Source organism: Malus sylvestris, chromosome 12, assembly GCF_916048215.2.
Source record: "Malus sylvestris chromosome 12, drMalSylv7.2, whole genome shotgun sequence".
Lineage (NCBI taxonomy): Eukaryota > Viridiplantae > Streptophyta > Magnoliopsida > Rosales > Rosaceae > Malus > Malus sylvestris.
In genome coordinates this window covers 29,540,226-29,564,733 of record NC_062271.1, presented here as the reverse complement: position 1 = coordinate 29,564,733, position 24,508 = coordinate 29,540,226, and the positions used below count along the sequence as shown (strand labels likewise).

General features: G+C 36.1%; 2 protein-coding genes across 15 annotated transcripts; one reads left to right on the top strand and one right to left on the bottom strand.

Annotated features, from left to right (window-relative positions):
* The first annotated feature begins 1,313 nt into the window (after window positions 1–1,313).
* On the top strand, window positions 1,314–19,175 carry LOC126593262 (nucleoside hydrolase 3-like). 14 transcript variants are annotated; one of them, XM_050259274.1, is made up of 12 exons: window positions 1,314–1,727; window positions 2,281–2,460; window positions 2,581–2,691; window positions 2,832–3,137; window positions 3,210–3,386; window positions 3,545–3,829; window positions 3,940–4,062; window positions 10,772–10,969; window positions 11,183–11,436; window positions 11,562–11,736; window positions 18,252–18,554; window positions 18,733–19,175. In XM_050259274.1, exons 1-12 carry the CDS (start codon window positions 1,551–1,553, stop codon window positions 18,973–18,975), a joined length of 2,532 nt encoding a protein of 843 aa, XP_050115231.1. In that variant the 5' UTR covers window positions 1,314–1,550; the 3' UTR covers window positions 18,976–19,175. The 14 variants fall into 14 exon arrangements, 13 of the variants coding, with proteins under 13 accessions (XP_050115231.1, XP_050115229.1, XP_050115235.1 ...); XM_050259272.1 differs by lacking the exons at window positions 2,281–2,460; window positions 2,581–2,691; window positions 2,832–3,137; ... (3 more) ...; window positions 18,252–18,554; window positions 18,733–19,175 and adding exons at window positions 8,872–9,051; window positions 9,172–9,282; window positions 9,447–9,752; ... (3 more) ...; window positions 11,829–12,131; window positions 12,519–12,994 and having other exon boundaries at window positions 1,316–1,727; XM_050259271.1 differs by lacking the exons at window positions 3,545–3,829; window positions 3,940–4,062; window positions 18,252–18,554; window positions 18,733–19,175 and adding exons at window positions 10,125–10,409; window positions 10,522–10,644; window positions 11,829–12,131; window positions 12,519–12,994 and having other exon boundaries at window positions 1,317–1,727.
* A 1,997-nt stretch (window positions 19,176–21,172) lies between these two features.
* LOC126591933 (histidine-containing phosphotransfer protein 1-like) lies at window positions 21,173–22,969 on the bottom strand. The gene is made up of 6 exons (XM_050257649.1): window positions 22,684–22,969; window positions 22,419–22,549; window positions 22,207–22,275; window positions 21,767–21,838; window positions 21,565–21,637; window positions 21,173–21,470 (listed from the first exon to the last, which is right to left on the bottom strand). Exons 1-6 carry the CDS (start codon window positions 22,774–22,776, stop codon window positions 21,426–21,428), a joined length of 483 nt encoding a protein of 160 aa, XP_050113606.1. The 5' UTR covers window positions 22,777–22,969; the 3' UTR covers window positions 21,173–21,425.
* Window positions 22,970–24,508: the final 1,539 nt, after the last annotated feature.

Below are 24,508 nucleotides of genomic sequence, written 5' to 3'. Positions count from 1 at the left end.
TGATGACTGATGAGTAGTGAATGCTCCTCACGTATCGAGAAATTATTGCCCAGAAGTCTAAACGACTGGATGGTTTTGTATAGTCGTTCAAATAAAAAAAAAAAAAACTTTAATAAAATGTTCGGTACTATTCACTTTAACGAAAAATCATATATTTATACTAAAAGGTTAATTATGATACTATTCACTTTACTCTTTATCTAACTCAAAGTTAATGTTGTCTTATTTCTATAGGAGAATAGGTAATTCAAAGGTTTTGTTTCCCCTTCCTTTGTATGGGTGTATCCAAAGTGAAACAAAATGCGTGCAAATTTTTTTTTTATTTCTATGTATACATCATTAAAGTCCTCTAAATAGGAAGCAAATTCTCTCTAGATCTATACCTCCGGAGCTTAGGAATCAAATAATCTTAGCATTTGAAATTTATCCTGTGGCCAAAAGTTATTGTAGCTTTCAAAAGTCTTCTCTGCCTTTTCAATGGCAGCAAGAATCCAGAATGCACTTGTACTCCGTCTGTGTGGTGATAACGAAAATAGATCCTTTCCGGATTTCTCCCTCAAAAACCCAAGGATCAAGTGATCCGGACCTTTAAAAATTTGATCCAACGGTTAAAAATTATTATAGCTTTTGACCGTAGGATCAATTTGAAAGGCGAGGATTATTTGATCAGTATGCTCTGTATGTATGTAGAGGATCTGCCTCCCCATAATTTTCATATTCCACGGAATTTCAGCAAATCAATTAACAAATGTTCTAGTTGGGTTGACTGGGGTGACTCAATATTTATTAGACTATAACCTACCAAAATGAGAAAAAAAGTACATAAACCATTCCCATAATTTATATAGATAAGTTAATATTGCAAGTGATGAATTGTTATGATTTTGAATTTTAATTTTGGAGGGTCCTTGTTAAAAGATCTAAGCTTCTTTTAGACAGAAATAGGACGATCCTTTTAGTTTTTTTAAGTGAAACATTTCGTCAAGGCATTTTAGTCAAAATGGTTCGTAGAATAGCATAAATCCTCATTTTGGTTTATAAGATTTAAAATTAATAGAAGTGATCCCGGAGTTGGTCTACCTTCAATCATTTGGATCACTTCGTAAAAAATTTATGTTAAAGAAGTGTCAAAACAACAAAAATATCTTCAATTTAATAAAAATGAACCCAAATAAATTGACAAAAATTAAAAGTACTTTTGCCATATTTTTCTTACTTAACGAAAATTTTATAAAATTGTCAAAATAATTGACGGTTGAAAACTTCAATTTTATATTTAAGAATCTAAGTAAGTGAGGATTTATTTGTTAATGTCAGAATAAAATGGCGTTCGTCAAACACTTGGCGGCCATGCACTCATCTGCGGCTTCCAAGCGAGTATATCAACGCGTAATGTTGAGTGCCATTAACCTGTGTTCCCGAGTGATATCGGCTCATGCTGCAGCGCGTGCAGAGATTTGCCAAGTGATCAGTTCATCCAACACTTGGTAAGTTGAACTCGCATCTTCCCCACTTGGAATTGGAACCCAGATATCGCGTTGAAGAGGACGATGATGGTGGGAAGAGCTGTTTGGATGCTGACTGTGATTGGATGGCTTGGAGTTGTGCAGCTAAACCCAGTGGAAGCTCACCCTCACCGGATTCTTGTCGATACAGATGTGAACGTTGACGATGTTCTTGCTTTATTTTATCTCTTGAAGCAAAACAAGACGGAATTCGACTTAAAGGTTTCATCTTTTTCTCCTCTTTTTTTTTATTTTTTTTCCTGCATTTCATCAATTTTTCGTCCTAGAAATGTTGTAGATATGATTCTTTAAGCTTCAGACAAAATCGGGGCACTTTACTGTAAACCGAATTTGATAATTCATGTTAAGTTGAAGATAATTATTGGGTTTGTTTGGAACTGGTTATGTAGGAAGCACTTTTGCTATAAGCGTTTTTGAATTTTGATGGAATTGTTTCTAAATTGAAAATTTTATTACAAGTCCAAGTTATTTCTGAAAAAAGCAGTTGGAAGTGCCTGTGCTTATTCAGGAAGCACTTATATGACCCATAAAGCACTTTTAACTTTTTTATGCCAAGAGAAGTCATAAGCGTTTTGGTTGTCAGAAAGTGATTTTAGCCCTAGAAACACCGCTAAAAGGATCCATAATTAACAGCAGTAATAGTTGATTTCACTTTGGAAAAACTGTTGCTGGCCAAAGAAAGATCATGATGTGCCATTTTGTATGAACTATATGTCAATGGTGATAGATTGTAAGGTAATGGAGGTTTGTGCAGGCAATTACTGTTAATACAAATGGATGGAGTGATGCCGGGCACGCTGTTCATTATGTATATGACATTCTTTCTGTGATGGATCGTGATGACATTCCGGTTGGTGTTGGAGGTGAAGGTGGTATTTTTCCAAATGACACCATCCAGCCTAATGTTGGAGGTTATCTTCCTATTATTGACCAGGTGTGTGTATAACCGAAAAGTGTTCAACTTCAACCAAACTAGTTTGCCAATTATTTACGTTAACAGCTTGTTATAGGTTTGAATGTCACGGTCATACCAAACTTTGGATTTTGTTTACAGGGACCATCCACTGCAGGTGGCTGTAGATACAGACAATCAATACCACCGGGTCAAAGTGGTCGTCTAGATGTAAATACAAACTATGGTATGCGCAAGGGTTTACTTCCTAAGGTACCAAATTGTACCCTCATTTTGTTTTCCTGATTTAGTTTTCCAATTTAAAGTTTGTTGAGCTAGGCAATCATTATATAAACTCAGGTACCGTCATGTTATATCTGGCAACTATATATTCCTGTGTTTACAATGAACAGGGTAACAGAAAATATGTACCGCTTCAGCAACCTACGGCTCAACAAGTGATGAAAGACGCGATATCTGCAGGTCCCATCACTGTGTTTCTTATGGGTATTCAGACGAATTTTGCCATTTTTCTTATGACGAATCCTCATTTGAAGAAAAATATTAAGCATATATATGCCATGGGAGGTGCTGTGAGATCAACCTGCTCCGGAAATCCCACTTCAGTGCTGTGTGGTGACATTGGTAATCTATTTCGCCCAGATAGCAATCCGTATGGAGAGTACAACATCTTTGGAGATCCTTTTGCTGCGTACACGGTAAATTGTTGTTTGATGGACATTCTATGCTAAGTTAAAGTACAAAATTGGTAAAGATTATAGACATATCAGGTATTGCATTCTGGCATTCCAGTCACGCTCGTTCCTCTGGATGCAACAAGAACGATTCCTCTAGATGAGCCTTTTTTCAAAGCATTTGAGAAGAAACAGGATACATATGAGGCACAATATTGCTTCCAGTCCTTGAAAATGGTTCGTGATACATGGTCGAATGATGAATTTTATAAGGTAGTTTCCTATGATATCTTATTCTTCTATGTATGAGCTAAAATTCTGCAATTATACACTGATTCTTGAATCTTAATATTAAGATGAATGTCAAATGCATAGTTTAGAGAGAGGTAGTTTCCTATGATATATTTCATAAGTTATTGACTATTTCGCAGGAATTTTGCTTGTGGGATCCTTTTATGGTTGGTGTAGCATTATCTCAAATGCATAGTTTAGAGAGAGGTCACAGAGAAAATGAATTTGCTAAATTGGAGTACATGAACCTCACAGTGGTTACTTCAAACAGACCTTATGGAATATCAGACGGCTCAAACCCTCTCATTGATGGGCATTTGATCCCAAAGTACGGTGTACAGAAGAATGGGGTGCATAGTGGTCATGTTCAGACGGGAATGGAAGACCCGTTTTGCCTCATCAAAGAGGGGAAGGGAAAATGTCAGGTGTGCTTTCAGTTACTACACCAGTTTCTCTATAATACGTTTATTGATTTCTTAATAACCCTACGCCTTTTAATTGTAACAACTAACTGAAGTTTGGACAATGCTAATAGGATCGTTATACAAAGGAGACAACTGGTGCGGAAGCAGTTACCGTACTTGTTGCAACTGGAGCTAAGCGAGATCGTGATTGCAACAGCATTCGTGCCAAAGATTTCTATGGCAGTTTCTTGGATGTAAGTTTATGATCAAAATCTATCAATTTTGGGTCCTCTCCGGTACGACATACAAAAGTTTGTTGGAGAACTTTTTTCCCTTTGTACTTGATTCAGAATGATAACTTCATAATTGTGTCAAATGCAGGTTATAAATCGACCTAAGAAAACTGGACGGCCGAATATTAGAACACAGTTTCCACTCCATGAGAGTGTACTTCACAAACCAGATTTTGGAAAGAAATTGATGGGTAAGGCCCTCATATTTGATATGGATATGAGCGCTGGGGACTTCCTAGTTCTTCTATATCTCCTAAAATTACCTGTGGAACGGGTCAACCTGAAGGTACGATACTGCCTTTGTAAGCTTTGTGAGGTTTGGTGCTGCAGATGCACTAATACAAATGAATAGCCTAACTGAGTACCTTTGTAGGGTGGCATGCTAGCAATTACACATTTTGAATAGTATGTGTTGTGACTTTGCTACTAGCTTCCGGATTCGACATACAAGCCTTTGAAGATATAGCTCTTACTAATACAAAATGATGTTTCCAGGGAATACTAGTTAGTGCTAATGGGTGGGCAACCGCTGCAACCATAGATGTTGTTTATGACATACTGCATATGATGGGCCGTGATGATATTTCTGTTGGTCTTGGAAATGTATTTGCAGTTGGTCAATCTTATTCATCATTCTCTTCTCTCGGAGACTGCACATATATCAGTTCCATTCCTCAGGGTAGTGGTGGTTCCTTGGACTCTGACACACTCTATGGATTTGCTCATGCCTTACCTCGTAGTCCTAGGAGGTAGCGCTATCTATTTAAACTAGTAGACATCTAGTTGCAATGATGTTGTGTATGAATCTATGCGCATGATAGGCAGATTTATTACATGGCTTCTTTATGTCTATCTCAGATACGGATTCACAACCAAGGAATTCCCCGGACTCGGACAGCCAACTGCACTAGATGTTTGGAAGTCCATTGTAAAATCACTCGATCCAGGATCCAAGATTACTTTGTTGACCAATGGACCTTTGACAAATTTAGCCGAAATCATTCCTTTTGAGAACTCAGACTCAGTGGTCGAGGTAAATGCCATCGCTTTGGAAAATTAAGCCTGAATTTGTATGTCATGCCTTTATATTGGATTGACATTTTCATTGTTATGATTTCCCTGCAGGATGTATATATTGTTGGGGGACACATTCACCATGATAACGAGCAAGGAAATCTGTTCACTATTCCTTCAAACAAATATGCGGAATACAACATGTTTCTTGACCCTTTGGCTGCAAAAGCAGTTTTTGATTCGAAACTGAACATAACATTGATTCCATTGGGGATACAGAAGCAAGTCAGTTCCTTCCAGAATATTCTTGATAAATTAAAGCTAACAGATTCGACTCCTGAAGCTGTATTTGCCCGGCATCTGCTTTCGAGGCTATGGAAACTGAAACAGAAGCATCATAGATACCGTCACATGGTAAACTTCCACACACTCAGCTGTATATCTAATGCATGACACTTTGTCGATGAACTTACATGGTTTCCATTGTGTTAACTTCCCACTTTCACAGGATACATTTCTAGGGGAAATCCTTGGTGCCGTAATCTTGGGAAGCAGTCATCCTCAACTAAACCCAACCTTTAAGTTTACGCCTCTCAAGGTGGTGGCCGAGGGAGACGTTTCAGTAATCGGGCAGCTACTCGTTGATGAACATCGATCAAAGATGGTGAAGATACTGAGCAGTGTAAATCCAGAGGCATATCATGAAGAATTTGCTAACATATTAGGTGAACAAAAGCAGTCTGCTGTCGTAGCAAGCTTTGTTGAGGAAAATATGGTTATCGGGTGCCCAGGACCAAATCGGGGATCCGGATTCACATCATCGCGGCCGTTGATTCATAGTAATGATAATTTATTCTTCTGCCCAGCAGATGATGCTTTTGGTTGACAATTATCATGTATTTAGTTGCATTGTTAATCATGTGCTCTTCTTCCATTTTTGGCTGTAATTTTATGCTCATCACAATCAATTTTTGGAAGAAACACAACTCTGTAATTTTCAACTATCGAATAAAAATTTGCGTTCCATAGAATCTTCGTTTTTTTAATTTTATTTTATTTTTGGATTTTTTATTGTGTCAAGATAGACGATGCAACGTAAATTGAACAAGACTGAAAAAATGAAGAGAACCACATACTACCAAGCTCCGTTTACCTTTAAAATCCGCAAAAGGTTCTGATCTTGGTAGTTTGTGGTTCTCTACAAGTATTTATGCGCATGATATCCCTTCGCATACATTGTACTCACCACACAAATTAACGTGATGCATGAACTCAATTTGTCCCAACACAATGAACCTAATACCAATACTTATGATGACTCTTCGAAATTCCTAGTACGTACGTGAAACATTATTAAAATCCAAAATTACTTTCTAATACAATGCACAGACTTCCTTGTGCATGAATTTTGTTCATTATAAAGTTTGGCAACCCCTACAATATCCCCATCGTTGAACACCCCATAGCATTTGGGAATTCTGAAATATAAATTTAAAATTGGCAAAACAATTATTTGTTCATCTTATGCAGCACATGGTTGATATATATATACAAGGTTCTAAAAAAATGCTAAACGCTAGTTGAGCGGCGGGCAGGAGTTTAGTGCATAGGCGGTTAGACGGGGCCTGGCCTAGGCGGTTTAGACGGATTTATGTAAATTTATCATATATCTTGTAAATAAGTGTCTATTTACACTTTTAAAAAACTAAACTTGTATGAATAATAAAAGAATGACAAAATGCAAAAATAAAAGTATAATAATACAAAAAGTACATCCATCCAACAAGTTCAATATTTAAAAAATAGTAAGCATATAATCATAATGAGGAGTATTCTTAGATGATAGACTAAATTCTTTTTGTTTATGATCCTTGCATTGGATTGGACATAGACTAAACTATTTAACGTTGTTGTATCTAGTTTTTTTTTTTTTTTTTTTTTTTTTGTATGTATCCCCCCCCCCCCCCAAAAGTTCTCAAATTCACAATTGGATGAACTTGTAGTCAATCTATCCTTTGCAAATTAGGTACACCATTTCCATAAATATACCACCATGAAACTAAAAAATAAAAAAGCAAACAATTCATAAATAAAAAAACCAAATCCGCCGAGAACCGCCTAGGTGCCGCCTAAGACCGCCTAACTGCAGACCGATTTTTCGAAACGATTTGCCCTAAATCATGAAGGGTCTTTACTGCCTAGCACCTAGGCGCCGCCTAAGCCCTTTTTTAAAACACTGTATATATATAAAGTGGTGCCATCCACCCTTAAACAAAAGATCACAGGATCCATGCATGCAGTATTCTTTGTGTATAATAAGCGCCGTTCTATTTACCATATTTTTAATTAAGGACATTTTAATTTTTTTTTTCAAATTCAGATATAGTTTAAGGAAATTATTTTTTGCACATTACCTTTCACTTTTAATTTTTCTTTTTAACAATTTTAAACTGAACAATTCAAAGTAAAATCAAGAGTTAGACGGAAATAGTGCGCTAAGCCTGCCAAATTCTTTTTCTTTTATTTTTTTTGGGAGCATTTTGTCAAATACTTAGTGGGCATGTTGTCAGCTGCCGAGTGATGTTGCATAGCTTCCAAACGAGTCCATTGACACATAATGTTGAGTGCTATTAACCTGGTTTGCCAAGTGATGTCGGGTCGTGTTGCAGCGTGTCTCGAGATTTGCTTGGTGATCAGTTCACTATCCTCAAGAAGTGGTAATGCTCATCATTTAATTTATTTTTTGTAGAATGAATTTAAATTTTGAAATTTTTGTTTGTCCATTAGACAAATTTCGAAATTTAAAGTTATTTAATAGTAATAAATAATGTAATAAACATCACATCAATCGAGGATAGTGAGAAAAACATTCTCTAATAAATAATAAAAAGTTAAGATTCTGTCCAAAATTTTGTTTACGGAAAACTAAAAACTAGTATTTTAATGTTTTTGATTGGACTTAAAAAGTCAAGCTGGTAAGTTGAACTTGCATCTTCCCCACTTGGAATTGGAACCGGGATATCACATTGAAGAGGACGATGATGGTGGGAAGAGCTGTTTGGATGCTGACTTTGATTGGATGGCTTGGAGTTGTGCAGCTAAACCCAGTGGAAGCTCACCCTCACCGGATTCTGGTAGATACAGATGTGAACGTTGACGATGTTCTTGCTTTCTTTTATCTCTTGAAGCAAAACAAGACGGAATTCGACTTAAAGGTTTCATCTTCTTCTCCTTTTCCTGCATTTCATCAATTTTTCGTCCTAGAAATGTTGTAAATTTTGATTCTTTAAGCTTCACACAGAATTGGTGCACTTCACTGTAGACTGAATTTGATAATTCATGTTAAGTTGAAGATAATTGTTGGGTTTGTTTGGAACTGGTTATGTAGGAAGCACTTTTTCCATAAGCGTTTTTGAATTTTGATAGAATTGCTTCTAAATTGAAAATTTTGTTATTAGTCCAAGTTCTTTCTGAAAAAAGCAGTTGGAAGTGCATGTGCTTGTTCAGGAAACACTTATATGACTCATATATCACTTTTAACTTTGCTCTGCCAATTGCAGTCATAAGCGTTTTTGGTTGTCAGAAAGTGATTTTAGCCCGTCTAGAAACACTGCCAAACGGACCCATAATTAACAGCAGTAACAGTTGATTTCACTTTGGAAAACTGTTGCTGGCCAAAGAAAGGTCACGATGTGCTATTTTGCATAAACTATATGTCAATGGTGATGGATTGTAAGGTAATTGAGTTTTGTGCAGGCAATTACTATTAATACAAATGGATGGAACGATGCAGGGCACGCTGTTAATTATATATATGACATTCTTTCTGTGATGGATCGTGATGACATTCCGGTTGGTGTTGGAGGTGAAGGTGGTATTTTGCCAAATGATACAATCCAGCCTAATGTTGGAGGTTATCTTCCTATTATTGACCAGGTGTGTGTATAGCCGAAAATTGTTCAACTTCAAGCAAACTAGTTTACCGATTATTTACTTTAACGGCTTGTTATAAGTTTGAATGTCACGGTCATACCAAACTTTGGGTTTGGTTTAAAGGGACCGTCCACTGCAGGTGGCTGTAGATACAGACAATCAATACCACCGGGCCAAAGTGGTCGTCTAGATGTAAATACAAACTATGGCTTACGCAAGGCTTTACTTCCTAAGGTGCCAAATCGTAGCCCAATTTTGCTTTCCTGATTTAGTTTTACAATTTAGAGTTTGTTGAACTAGGCAATCATTATATAAACTCAGGTAACGTCATGTTATATCTAGCAATATATATCTATATATATATATATATGTATTTATTTCTGTGATTACATGAACAGGGTAACAGAAAATATGTACCGCTTCAGCAACCTACAGCTCAGCAAGTGATGAAAGACGCGATATCTGCAGGTCCCATCACTGTGTTTCTTATGGGTATTCAGACGAATTTTGCCATTTTTCTTATGACGAATCCTCAATTAAAGAAAAATATTAAGCATATATATGCCATGGGAGGTGCTGTCAGATCAACTTGCTCCGGAAATGCTTCTTCAGTGCTGTGCGGTGACATTGGTAATCTGTTTCGACAAGACAGCGACCCATATGGAGAGTACAATATCTTTGGAGATCCTTTTGCTGCATACACGGTATATAGTTGTTTGATGGTCATTCTGTGCTCAGTTAAAGTACAATATTGGTATTGATTATGGGCATATCAGGTATTGCATTCTGGTATTCCAGTTACGCTCGTTCCTCTGGATGCAACAAGAACGATTCCTCTAGATGAGCCCTTTTTCAAAGCATTTGAGCAGAAACAGGATACGTTTGAGGCACATTATTGCTTCCAGTCCTTGAAAATGGTTCGTGATACATGGTCGAACGATGAATTTTATAAGGTAGTTTCCTATGATATCTTCTTCTATGTATGAGCTAAAAATCTGCAATTATGCAATGATTCTTAATATTAAGATGAATGTCTACCTCTGATGTCTATTCATGAGTTATTGACTATTTCGCAGGAATTTTGCATCTGGGATGCTTTTATGGTTGGTGCAGCGTTATCTCAAATGCGTAGTTTAGAGAGAGATCACAGAGAAAATGAATTTGCTAAATTTGTGTACATGAACCTCACAGTGATTACTTCAAACAGACCTTATGGAATATCTGACGGCTCAAACCCTCTCATCGATGGGCGTTTGATCCCAAAGTTTGGCGTACAGAAGAATGGGGTGCATAGTGGTCATGTTCAGATGGGAATGGAAGACCCGTTTTGCCTTGTCAAAGAGGGGAAAGGAAAATGTCAGGTATGCTTTCAGTTACTACACCAGTTTCTTTGTTATACGTTTATTGATTTCTTGATAACTCTATGCCTTTTTAAGTTGTAACAACTAACTGAAGTTTAGACAAAGCTAATAGGATGGTTACACAAAGGAGACAACTGGTGTGGAAGCAGTTAGCGTACTTGTTGCAACAGGAGCTAAGCGAGATCATGACAGTAACAGTACTCGTGCCAAATATTTCTACGACAGTTTCTTGGATGTAAGTATATGATTAAAATTATCAATTTTAGGTCCTTTCAGTTATGACATACAAAAGTTTGTTGGAGAAATTTTTCCCCTTTGTACTTGATTCAGAATGATAACCTCCATAATTGTGTCAAATGCAGGTTATAAATCGACCTAAGAAAACTGAACGGCCGAATATTAGAACACAGCTTCCACTCCACGAGAGTGTACTTCACAAACCAGATTTCGGAAAGAAATTGATGGGTAAAGCTCTAGTATTTGATATGGATATGAGTGCTGGGGACTTTGTAGTTCTTCTATATCTCCTAAAATTACCTGTGGAAAGGATCAACCTCAAGGTACGATACCGTAAGCTTTGTGAGGTTTAGTGCTACGCATGCACTAATTCAAATGAATAGCCTAACTGAGTAGCATTGTAGGGCAGCATGCTAGAAATTACACAATTTGAATACAACTATATGTTGTGACTTTGCTACTAGCTTCCGGGTTCGACATACATGCCTTTGAAGAATGAAGATAAAGCTCTTACTAATACAAAATGATGTTTCCAGGGAATACTTGTTAATGCTAATGGGTGGGCAACCGCTGCAACCATAGACGTTGTTTATGACATACTGCATATGATGGGCCGTGATGATATTCCAGTTGGTCTAGGAAATGTATTTGCAGTTGGGCAATCTTATTCATCTTTCACTTCTCTTGGAGACTGCACGTACATCAGTTCCATTCCTCAGGGTAGTGGTGGCTCCTTGGACTCTGACACACTCTATGGATTTGCTCGTGCCTTACCTAGTAGTCCTAGGAGGTAGCACTGTCTATTTAAACTAGCAGACATCTCGTTGCTATGATGTTGTATACTAATCTATGTGCCCGATAGGCAGATTTATTATAGGATCCCTTTATGATATCACTTCTTTATGACTATTTCAGATACGGACTAGCAACCAAGGAATTCCCCGGACTTGGACAGCCAACTGCACTAGATGTTTGGAGGTCCATTGTAAAATCACTCGATCCAGGATCCAAGATTACTTTGTTGACCAATGGACCTTTGACAAATTTAGCCGAAATCATTCTTTCTGAGAACACAGACTCAGTGGTTCAGGTAAATGTCGTCGCTTTGGAAAATTAAGCGTCAATTTGTATGTCATGCCATTATATTGGATTGACATTTTCGTTGTTATGATTTCCCTGCAGGATGTATATATTGTTGGGGGACACATTCGCCATGATAACGAGCAAGGAAATCTGTTTACTGTTCCTTCAAACAAATATGCAGAATTCAACATGTTTCTTGACCCTTTGGCTGCAAAAGCAGTTTTTGATTCGAAACTGAACATAACATTGATTCCATTGGGGATACAGAAGCAAGTCAGTTCCTTTCAGAATATTCTTGATAAATTAAAGCTAACAGATTCGACTCCTGAAGCTGTATTTGCCCAGCATCTGCTTTCGAGGCTATGGAAACTGAAACAGAAGCATCATAGATACCTTCACATGGTAAACTTCCACACTCAGCTACGTATGCAAAGAAAATTCTTTTTATCCTGTTCTGTTAATTTTTCCATCTGATTGAATTCAAGTTTCTATAGTCCTGGATTGGGAGTATTATCTTCAATTACTTGATGGTTAATTTTCTTATTCAAGAATGCAAAATATATGAAATATTAAAACTTGCGGTTTCAACACAAATCCTTGGAGCTGGCAGACAATTACTGTAGGATAGATTACAATTACGGTAAACTAAAGTTAAATGACAGTTTAAGATGGATGATAATTATTTTGATAGACTTGAAATGCACAAAGTGCTAAGGTTCTTCATTCAATGCATGACACTTTGTCGATGAACTTACATTGTTTCCACTCTGTCACTTCACACTTTCACAGGATACATATCTAGGGGAAATCCTTGGTGCCGTAATCTTGGGTAGCAGTCATCCTCAACTAAACCCAACCTTTAAGTTTATGCCCCTCAAGGTGGTGGCTGAGGGAGATGTATCGGTGATCGGGCAGCTACTTGTTGATGAACATCAATCAAAGATGGTGAAGATACTGAGCAGTGTAAATCCAGAGGCATATCATGAAGAATTTGCTAACATATTAGGTGAACAAAAGAAGTTTGCTGTTGTAGCAAGCTTTGTTGAGGAAAAAAAAATTATCGGGTGCCCAACGAAATAGTAATGATAAATCTGCCCAGCTGGTGATGTTTTTGCTTGACAATTATCATGTGTCTAGTTACATTGTTAATCATTTTCTCTTCCATTTTTGGGTGTGATTTTATGCATATCACAATAATTTATTGGAAGAACACAACTCTGATTTTCAAAATTTTCTGCTATCGAAAAAAATTGCGTTCCATAGAATCTTAGTTTTCTTATCTTGTGTCGAGCGAGAACTCATGAGACGTAGAAAAAACCTAATAGATGATGCAACATAAATTCAACAAGACTGAAAATTTGAAGAGAACCACATACCACCAAGCTCCGTTTAGTTTTAAAATTTGCAGATGTTTGAGCGTTTTATCTTGTTTTTGCCTGGTTTTGTGATTCTCTACAAGTATTTATATGTTTGATCTCCCTTTCCATGCATTGAACTCATCACACAAATTAATGTGATGCAAGAACCCAACTAATCCCAACAAAACGAGCCTAATACCATATCCTCATGAAGACTCGTATATATTCCTAGTACGTACATGGAATATTATTAAAGCCAAAATTACTCTCTAATACAATGCATGAACTTCCTCGTGCATGAATTTAATCGCAGTAATTCATGTCGGTAAATGCTACTTTGTCCGCATGAATAGATGGGCTGCACTAATTCATTGGCATAACTAGTCTAGTGATAATTCTCTCCATTTTATAGACAAAAATATTGCCCTTTTTATGTTGGATTCGATTCCTATTTAGGCATTTTTGTTGCTACTTATTGCCAAAATGCGTGAATATGTGTTAGAAATGAATTAAATTAATATCTGTGCAGAAATAGACACATGAATTTCAAATGATTCAATAGTATTCAGTTATTTGAAATCTATAAAACTGCACCTTCTCTTTTCTCTGTTCTGTTCATAGTGTGTTGACAATACTATGACAATGATGTTCGGAAGAGTGCTTTGGATGCTTACTGTAATCGGATGTTTCCGAGTTCTGCTAAATCCCGTCGAAGCACAACCTCGCCGGATTCTTGTCGATACAGACGTGGATACAGATGATGTTCTTGCTCTCTTATATCTCTTGAAGCAAAGCAAGACAGAATTCGACTTGACGGTGTTCTTTTTAATTTCCTCTGAGTAACATTTGTACCTTGTTGGCTAAACTATTGTCTAACTAGAGCATAACTTAATTTTCGCTGCAGGCTATTAGTGTAAATGTAAATGGATGGAGTGACGCTGGGCACGCTGTAAATTATTTATACGACATTCTTGCTATGATGGATCGCAACGACATTCCTGTTGGTGTTGGAGGTGAAGGTGGCATTTTGCCTAATGGAACCATCCTTCCAAATGTTGGGGGATATCTTCCTCTTATTGACCAGGTTTGTGTGTGTTTAGTTAAGAAGTGATCAACATTTGAGATATATACCTAGCTACATATATATATATATATATATATTATTTTTTAATTAAAACAATAATGTCACTTCCACTCCAGCGTTACTATCATAGAAAAAGATATTACTGTGTTGTGTATATATATATATATATATATATATATATATATATATATATATATATATATATATTATTTTTTAATTAAAACAATAATGTCACTTCCACTCTAGCGTTACTATCATAGAAAAAGATATTACTGTGTTGTATTGAAGAAGACAAAATAAAGATACAAGAACCTCTATGCCAACAAAATCCCAACAAGCTTGAAAAAATTGACTAGTGTAACCATCAGGGCTTGGAGCACTATCTGCTTTCATAGAAAGTACGTCTTTGATGGTTTGAGAAGACGAAATAGCAAGCAGCAACAACAACAACAAAGTCTTATCTCACTAAGTATGGTTGGCTATATGAATTCTAGAACGTCACTACACTTGGTTTTGTGTCAAGTTTTTGGTTAGGTCCAAGTAGTCCAAATCTTTTTTTAGAGTCTGTTTCCAAGTTTTCCTAAGTATTCTTCTACTTCTTTGGCCCTGAACCTTTGTCTCGTAATCACATCTTTTAACTAGAGCATCTCTGCAAGTCTTCGTTTCATATGTCCAGACCACCTTAACCGATTTTCTCTCATCTTATCTTCAAGCTACTCCTAATTTACCTTGGATATCTTCGTTCCTAATCTTATCATTTCTCTTGTACCCACACATCCAACGAAGCATTCTCATCTCCACTACACTCATTTTGTGTATGTGTTAATGCTTCACCGCCAACATTCCGTGTCATAAAGCATTGCTGGCCTTATTACTGTCCTGTAAAATTTTCCTTTGAGCTTTAATGGCATACAACGGTCGCACAACACACCTAATGTACTTTTCCCCTTCATCCATCCAACTTGTATTCTATGATTGAGGTCTCCATCAAATTCTTTCTGTTTTGGCAAAATAGATCCAAGACGAGATAGCAAGCAAAGAAGAATTTTCTAATTTTGACGCTAGTGAACGAATTAATCTTTCAACAAGACCCGTATCACACATAACACCATCATCCGTCAATGCCATAGTAAAGTGACCAATTATGTTACTACGCAAGATATTGGGATCATCAAGTAGATCATTATCGATACGAAGAGAAGATATATGAGAACAAGTGTATGAAAATAATTGGTGTTCCGGTCTCCTTGTGTAGGGAGAATTTTTTCTTGTTACCAGAACACGGGTGGTACACCACGTGTGTCTATATAAGTGGTGAGAAATTATATTTTTTAAATTATTAATGTTTTAACGCACATATCCCACCACTTATATAGATTCACGTGGTGTAACATCCTGTGTTCTGGTCACACTGAAAAATCTCTCCTTTGTAGCCCATTTTATCTTACCTTTTGTAGCCCAAAATTTTTCCTGAACTAACAAAGCTTGTGATGAATTTTCGTTAGGCAAAATTTCTTCTGCATATCGCGCTTCAGAGAAACCCTCAAGCGACAACATTTGATATAACATTCATACAATGGTTGCACTTGATTACAGGGCGACTCCACAGCCGGCGGTTGCAGATACAAGCAGGCAGTACCACCAGGCCAACATGGTCACCTAGATATAAATACAAACTACGGCGTACGCAGGGCTTTACTTCCCCAGGGTGACAAGAAATATGTACCACTTCAACAACCTACAGCTCAACAAGTGATGAAAGATGCAATATCTGCAGGTCCTATCACTGTGCTTATTATGGGAACCCACTCAAATTTAGCCGTTTTTCTTATGACGAATCCTAGTCTGAAGAAAAATATTGAGCATATATATGCCATGGGAGGTGCTGTCAGATCAACCTGCTCCGAAAATGCAACTTCAGTGCTGTGTGGTGACATTGGTAATCTGTTTCGACAAGACATCAATCCATACGCTGAGTTCAATATATTTGGAGATCCTGTTGCTGCGTACACGGTATATAGTTGTTTGATGGCCATTCTATGCCTAGTTAAAATACAATATTGGTAATGTAATTTACATATCAGGTATTGCATTCTGGCATTCCAGTCACGCTTGTTCCTCTGGATGCAACAAGAACGATTCCTCTAGATGAGCCATTTTTCAAAGCATTTGAGCAGAAACAGGATACATATGAGGCACAATATAGCTTCCAGTCCTTGAAAATGGTTCGTGATACATGGCCAAATGATGAATTTTATAAGGTAGTTTCCTATGATATCTTGTTCTTCTATGCATGAGCTAAAATTCTGTAATTATTCACTGCTTCTTAATATTAAGTTGAATGTCTACCTCTGATATATATTCATGAGTTATTGACAATTTCGCAGCAATTTTGCATGTGGGATTCTTTTATGGTTGGTGTAGCGTTATCTCAAATGCGTAGTTCAGAGAGAGATGACAAAGAAAATGAATTTGCTAAATTGGAGTACATGAACCTCACAGTGATTACTTCGAATAGACCTTATGGAATATCAGACGGCTCAAACCCTCTCATTGATGGACGTTTGATCCCAAAGTTCGGTGTACAGAAGAATGGGGTGCATAGCGGTCATGTTCAGATGGGAATGGAAGATCCGTTTTGCCTTGTCAAAGAGGGGAAAGGAAAATGTCAGGTATGCTTTCTAGTTACTACACCAGTTTCTTTGTTATACGTTTTTTGATTTCCTGATAAAGCTGCCTTTTAAGTTGTAACAACTAACTGGAGTTTGGACAATGTTAATAGGATGGTTACACAAAGGAGACAACTGGTGCGGAAGCAGTTACCGTACTTGTTGCAACAGAAGCTAAGCGAGATCATGACAGTAACAGTACTCGTGTCAAAGATTTCTACGACAATTTCTTGGATGTAAGTTTATGATTAAAATCTATCAATTTTAGGTCCTTTCAGTTATGACATACAAAATTTTGTTAGAGAACCTTTTTACCTTCGTACTTGATTCAGCATAAGATCTTCCATAATTGTGTCAAATGCAGGTTATAAATCGACCTAAGAAAACTGGACGGCCGAACATTAGAACGCAGCTTCCACTCCACGAGAGTGCACTTCGAAAACCAGATTTTGGAAAGAAATTGATGGGAAAAAACCTAGTCTTCGATATGGATATGAGTGCCGGGGATTTCCTAGCTCTTCTATATCTCCTAAAATTACCTGTGGAACGGATCAACCTCAAGGTACGATACTGCCTTTGTAAGCTTTGCCAGGTTTGGTGCTACACATGCACTAATACAAATGAATAGCCTAACTGAGTAGTTTTGTAGGATGGCATGCTAGCAATTACACACTTTGAATGCAATCAATAGTATCTATATGTTGTGACTTTGCTATTAGCTTCCGGCTTCGACATACATGCCTTTGAAGATATAGCTCTTACTAATACAAAATGATGTTTCCAGGGAATACTAGTTAGTGCTAATGGGTGGGCAACCGCTGCAACCATAGATGTTGTATATGACATCCTGCATATGATGGGCCGTGATGATATTCCTGTTGGTCTTGGAAATGTATTTGCAGTTGGTCAATCTTATTCATCTTTCTCTTCTCTCGGAGACTGCACGTACATCAGTTCTATTCCTCAGGGTAGTGGTGGCTCCTTGGACTCTGACACACTCTATGGATTTGCTCGTGCCTTACCTCGTAGTCCTAGGAGGTAGTACTGTCTATTTAACTTAGCAGACATTTAGTTATGATGTTGTTTAAGAATTTAGGTGCATGATAGGCATATTTAATATATGGCTTCTTTGTGTCTATTTCAGATACAGACTAGCAACCAAGGAATTCCCCGGACTTGGACAGCCAACTGCAATAGATGTTTGGAAGTCCATTGTAAAATCACTCGATCCAGGATCCAAGATTACTTTGTTGACCAATGGACCTTTGACAAATTTAGCCGAAATCATTCCTTTTGAGAACTCAGACTCAGTGGTCGAGGTAAATGTCATCGCTTTGGAAAATTAAGCCTGAATTTGTATGTCATGCCTTTCTATTGGATTGACATTTTCATTGTTATAATTTCCCTGCAGGATGTATATATTGTTGGGGGACACATTCGCCATGGTAACGAGCAAGGGAATCTGTTCACTGTTCCTTCAAACAAATATGCGGAATTCAACATGTTTCTTGACCCATTGGCAGCAAAAGCAGTTTTAGATTCGAAACTGAACATAACATTGATTTCATTGGGGATACAGAAGCAAGTCAGTTCCTTCCAGAATATTCTTGATAAATTAAATCTAACAGATACGACTCCTGAAGCTGTATTTGCCCGGGATCTACTTTCAAGGTTATGGAAACTGAAGCAGAAGCATGACAGATACCGTCACATGGTAAATTTCCACAAACACAGCTATGTATCTAAAGAAAATTCTTTTTAATCCTGTTCTGTTAATTATTCCATCTGATTCAATTCAAGTTTCTATAGTTCCGGAATGGGAGTATTATCTTCAATGCATGACACTTTGTCGATGAACTTACATTGTTTCAGTTCTGTCACTACTTTCACAGGATACATTTCTAGGGGAAATCCTTGGTGCCGTAATCTTGGGTAACAGTCATCCTCAACTAAACCCAACCTTTAAATTTATGCCCCTCAAGGTGGTGGCCGTGGGCGATGTATCGGTAATCGGGCAGCTACTGGTCGATGAACATCAATCAAAGATGGTGAAGATACTGAGCAGTGTAAATCCAAAGGCATATCATGAAGAATTTGCTAACATATTAGGTGAACAAAAGCAGTCTGCTTCGTAGCAAGCTTTGTTGCGGAAAAAAAGATTATTGGGTCCCCAACCAAAGTGTAATGATAAATTAATCATCTGCCCAACTGATGATGTTTTTCCTTGATAATTGAAACTTGTTTTGTTACATTGTTGACCTTTCTCAGCCATTTTTGTTTGACAGTGAAGAAAAACTAAAAGGAAAGTTATAAGCCTGAGAATGCTCTTTCTCCATTTTCTCAATCTTGACTTTACCGTTTCATGTGAGTCATTCTCGACAAGAGTCCTTTCTCTAAGCCTGCACCTATAATAATTACCCTCCTTTGTAACTCTCATTTTTCATTCACGCCCCCTTCGTTTTCCCTTATTTGATTAAGATGATATTTAATAATCTAATTTAAACTACAAGAAGAGAAATTTGATGTTATGTGTAGAGAAGATAGCACATCGTTTTAGTTCACTTGGTTAAAGCCAGGTTCAATAGTTGGAAGATATCTCTATCATCCTACTCGACCAAATCATGAATAAGGATTGGAATCATGGAATTATATGGATATGTTGAGTTCATAATATATGCCTACTACTTGCCCTTCAAATGTAGGTGCATAGTTGTCAACGTTTAGAGGTGTCTATCCGTACCTCATTTTATTTAAAATATAAATAAGAAGGAAGAAAAAAGTGGTTCATCTTTGGAACATGGAAAAATAAAAATACAAAAATATTAGATACAGTTGGACCAAGGAGCACAAAATCATATATAGAAGATACTTTGGCACTACAGCATGCATGTATATGTAATATATAATTAATGGCATTTGTTTCCACACTGCTCTCCATCCAGAGTGTCCTGAGATTATCCCACGCCTCATTAAAATATTTGAGTGTAACTTGACCTTATACAGATCAACTTTTATAAATTACTAGCCTTGGGGTCAAGAAATCTATTAATTTAGTGGAATATTAAATAACCGACAAATTAATAATTTAATTTATAGATTGACTAATAACTTATTGATTTATCAATTCAAGATAGTTTTATTTTTATTTAAATATTATACATTGTATTTAGTTTTTCATTTTACAAACTAACAATTCTATATATTTGTTTAATCAAGTAAAATTCATAAATTTACTTTTTTTCTTTTAAAAAATAGATTGTACATTGTTCAATGTACTATATTATTCCAATTTTTGAGATCCAATGTGACATCAATTTCCAAGAAGAAACAAATAATGACTGAGTCATATTTTAAGAAAGTCTCATAGACAAAGCATAAACATTATGTATCTGGAAATTATTAAGTTGTATAGTACATGGGATCTATTTAAATATATATATATATATATATTTTTTTTTTTGATAATGTTTATCTTATAAATTTAGTAAATTATTAGTTTAACAAATTATCCACGAGTTAGGACCTGCCAAAAATATTATAGAACCGAGGTTATTAAGTTTTTCTTAAATTATAGAATAATCTTAAGTTTTTCTCTTCTAATTTGTTTGGGTAAATATATGAGAGGAGTGCTCCAATAGTTTTTGGCAGAGAAGCCACCAATTTCCTCTTTTTGATGGAAACATTGAAAAGAAAAAGAAACGTCTTTATCAAACTTATGATAATGTGGCACAATACCCTCTTTCATAATGATGAAAACTTCCTCATAAATTTCCACAACCACAAATGATTGTGTTTTTTTTTCTTCAGATTTAGGGTAATTCAATAGATCGATCGAGGTAATGTGTCTGTCTCTTTACATTTAAGTTTGAATTCTTCATGTGCCACTTAGTGATGTTTCTCTTTACTGGTAAATGAGAGATCTTAGATTCGATTCTCGTCAAAAATGAATTTGAACCACATTACTAGCCTATTGTGAGGATTAACCCACTCTCGTACCCCTTAGTATAAATAATATTGTTTGTTAAAAAAATATTTGAGTTCCCCACCTTACCTTTTCCTTTTTGTAAACTAAATTAGTTTAGATTATATCTTATAAAAAATGAATTATTATGTTGGCTTTCCCTTGGGTGATCCTACTTGAAATATGAAAAAGTAACTTTCATTGTATTAGTTATTAGATTTGAGAAATTGGTTTTTACTATTGATTGTACTCAAAGTTTACCACTCTAGCTCCCATATCAGAGAAAAAGTGCAGATGGTGACTTGTTATCATTTGGTTTTTTTTATGCGAACAACAAACGTATTATTTGCATAGGAAACTTCTACCACAAATTTAGAGGTGGAAAGATTCATTAATTCACATTATTTGCCATAAGATCTCAGCTCAGCTCAGCTCAACTCCTTTTGAGCCCCAAGCAATTTGGATGCTCAACCACATAGGAGATCAGATAAATAAAAAGAAGAAAGTAAAAACAGCATAGCTTTTCTGAATATCTAGCAACAGCCCCACAATGCGCTTCCCTCAGTTATTTAATCTGCTGTTAATCATAAAGTTCCCCTCTTCACTGGATCTCACCATTTTGCATTACCTTGGAAGCGAACTGCCGGCCGCCACAACCTGTCTCTGCAGCTACATGTGAACAAAAATAGAACATCAAGGCTTTGAGACTGAGACCTAGGGAAAAGGTTTGATATAATATGAAACAAATATTTCTACTACTTACCTCGAAAAGATTTTCCAGTTTATTTTTCACAAGTAAATACTCATGCTTCACTTGCTGCAGACATTTTACGCACCTACACCAATATTAAATTTATGATTCAAAATTTCAGATAGATACGCAAATCTTCATAATGTTACTAAAGTAGGGTTCAAAATCTGAATATTTTTACAATCATGGTAGAGAAAGATTAAATTTTATTTACCCTTCGACGTTCTGCTCCTCGGAGAAGTTCCGGAATGCAATGCATGCCCTCTGAACTCTCTGAGCACCAATGCTGTTATTTCAAGGAACAGTTTTCTTCCTCAAACACCAACAGAAGAAGAAACGTATACAACTGAAATACTTTGGAAATGTTATATTTTCAATGTACATTTCTTCATGTTGAACAAAGTAGGAAAGAATGACCATCTTCCAATTTTCCAAGAAATAAATAACTTAAAAACTTGGACTATACTTTCTGATATATGGCATATCTGCTTGATGATAATTGACAAACCTTCCAAATTAAAAAAACAAATCATCCAAATTAATGGAGCTTTTAAGTCATACTTAAATCTTCATTTCATCAAAACTAATAAAACTAATGGAAATTACTTCATATATATTTTTTTTCAATTGAAACAACATATATATTATATATACCTGGAGCTGCTACCCTTCAATTGGTGAACACTTTTATCCACAAATTTATAGTTAACACACTGCTGATCTCTGCACCCAAAAATTAAAAAAATAAAAGAAAAAAGAATGAAGAGATCCTGACTGTAGAAAACCCTACCAAGGAAAGAAAACTACTTTAAAAAAGATTATAAAAACTTGAATATTAATGATGGGAGAGTTCTATGAATTCTTACAGAGCTTTTGCGAGTTCATTAACAAGCCTCTCAGCATCTTGAAAGAAAAGAGACACCACTTCAACTACAAAGTCTGGGTTATTCTCATCTTGCAGCTGCTGAAGTTGGTTGAACTGTTCATCCAGAAATGCCTTCACACAAAAGAAAAAACAAACTTATCACCCAAAAATAATAGAAAATCCAACCCAAAAATCTGCAAAAACAAGCACACAAGTCCACCTGTATATAAATATATATCATCCTATACATACGTATATATACTGACCTCCTCAAAGAGTGAAGCTGAGTAGTCAATCAGCTGCTTCTGCAACTGAGAAACACCATCCATTGCATCACTCTCAAGCTTTTCAACATCCATTTTTTTTTTTTAATTTGAATTTTTGGAGGATCTTATGAATCCATTGCACCCTTTCTTCCCCTTTAAATAGAAGAGAACCCAATGGAGGGGTTGCTCAAATTTTTATTTTGGAGAGTGAGGAGGGAAGCTCTAAGGTAAGATTCCTACCTTTGTGGGCTATACATGATGTATAGTACATGGACTCACCTTTTCTAGTATTCCTTACTTGACTACCAGCTAGCCTATTTTCGTTTTCTCTTTCCATTTTTTTCCTTTTAAAAGCACCACAAGATCCAAAACCTCATGCCATGTACCATTCACCTTCCCCTTATTTTTCTTTAAGTAATTATTTATCTCTCTCCCGTAAAAAATTTTAGTAGGACTGTCACATTAGGTCATCTATCACATTGAATAGAACCGGTATGGATGGGTGTTGAATAAAACCAATATATAGGAAGTTAAATTTTTAGGAGAGCATACCTACGATTGCAAATGACGTAGTCTGGGTATCCTACACAAATTTTTCTCCTCTCTCTCTCACATTTTATTTCATGAATCGAGTTTTCTCTTTTGCTTTTAAGCAAACATATTTGAGATTATATGAAGAGATAAAGAGAGATTTTAGTGCTCACAAGTCACAAAAATACACTCACTGTTTTAACTGAAGAGAAAGCTTACCCACATTTGAGTCAAATTCAAGTGACATGATGGGAAAGTGACCTCAGACAATATTGTTGCATCCATATCTTCTGGATTTTAATTAGGATTTTGGATAGATTTTGTCTTTTCATAAAATAAAAATAATAATAAGTTATTACTCATCACATTAACAATAAAAGCGAAATTTTAACATTTCTAAGCACCAAGATTTTAATTTATAGAAGTTAGTATAATAAAGTATTAAACTTGGTATAACAAAGTTACTGAAATGTTTTATTGGTCATTCAGTGATAAAAAATTATATGATAACTAATTTTCAATTTGATATAAAAAAAGGAATAACAAATGAATATATTTAGCATTTTGATATCTACTCTTTATATAGGTATCGTTAATCTTCAAGTGAGAAGACGAAATTTTGGATTCTAATAAAGTAATGGACTTTTGTTGTCTGGATTCTCAAATAAAAAGCATACTTTATGTTAACCACTCCACCTTTCGTTTGCACTTGCATCAATATTTAACATTGATCTCTCAATTTTTTTTTAAGATTCTTTATAATTAAATCGATGTTGGTCATGTCTTTGTTGGTTGTTTGTGTTGTTGCAGTTTGATTGGCAGCTGCCGTTCGTATCGATCATTGGGTAGTACGAGATAACTAGGGACAATTCATTCAGCACAAAGGCCTCTCTCTGCCAATTGCATATTATATATTGATTGTTTTAGTCCTGCTCCTTCCACAAACCATGTGGTTTCAGTTGATCTTTCAATTTTAAACGTCATTTCTCTGCCATTTATCTAGGATTAAGATTAAGAGGGGTGATTAGGGGAGGATAATCTTTGCTGGCATAGGACACGTGTCGGTAGCTCAAGGCATTGTGTAGGGGTAGACAATGTATAGATGGGATTTTGGCTGCATTTGTTTTGTTTGCACAAGTGTCACAAATTTTGAGGCATAGTTCATTGGGTTGAAGGTGAATTTTGTCATCTACATGTAGCATGTTGCAAGTGAGGACTTATATTAACCGGGACGCTAATACGACTGTACTTTAAATCGGCATATTGTGTTATGTAAGAAAATTAAGTCATGTGG

Bases quoted from the DNA above. Each gene is read 5' to 3' on its own strand.
- LOC126593262 (XM_050259265.1), top strand. From the start codon at position 1,551: ATGATGGTGGGAAGAGCTGTTTGGATGCTGACTGTGATTGGATGGCTT. The intron at 3,387-3,544 runs GTAGTTTCCTAT...ACTATTTCGCAG, and splicing joins CGAATGATGAATTTTATAAG to GAATTTTGCTTGTGGGATCC. The intron at 4,063-4,189 runs GTAAGTTTATGA...TGTCAAATGCAG, and splicing joins TCTATGGCAGTTTCTTGGAT to GTTATAAATCGACCTAAGAA.
- LOC126591933 (XM_050257649.1), bottom strand. From the start codon at position 22,776: ATGGATGTTGAAAAGCTTGAGAGTGATGCAATGGATGGTGTTTCTCAG. The intron at 21,638-21,766 runs GTAAATAAAATT...ATATTGGTGTAG, and splicing joins GAGGAGCAGAACGTCGAAGG to GTGCGTAAAATGTCTGCAGC. The intron at 21,471-21,564 runs GTAAGTAGTAGA...GTTCACATGTAG, and splicing joins AACTGGAAAATCTTTTCGAG to CTGCAGAGACAGGTTGTGGC.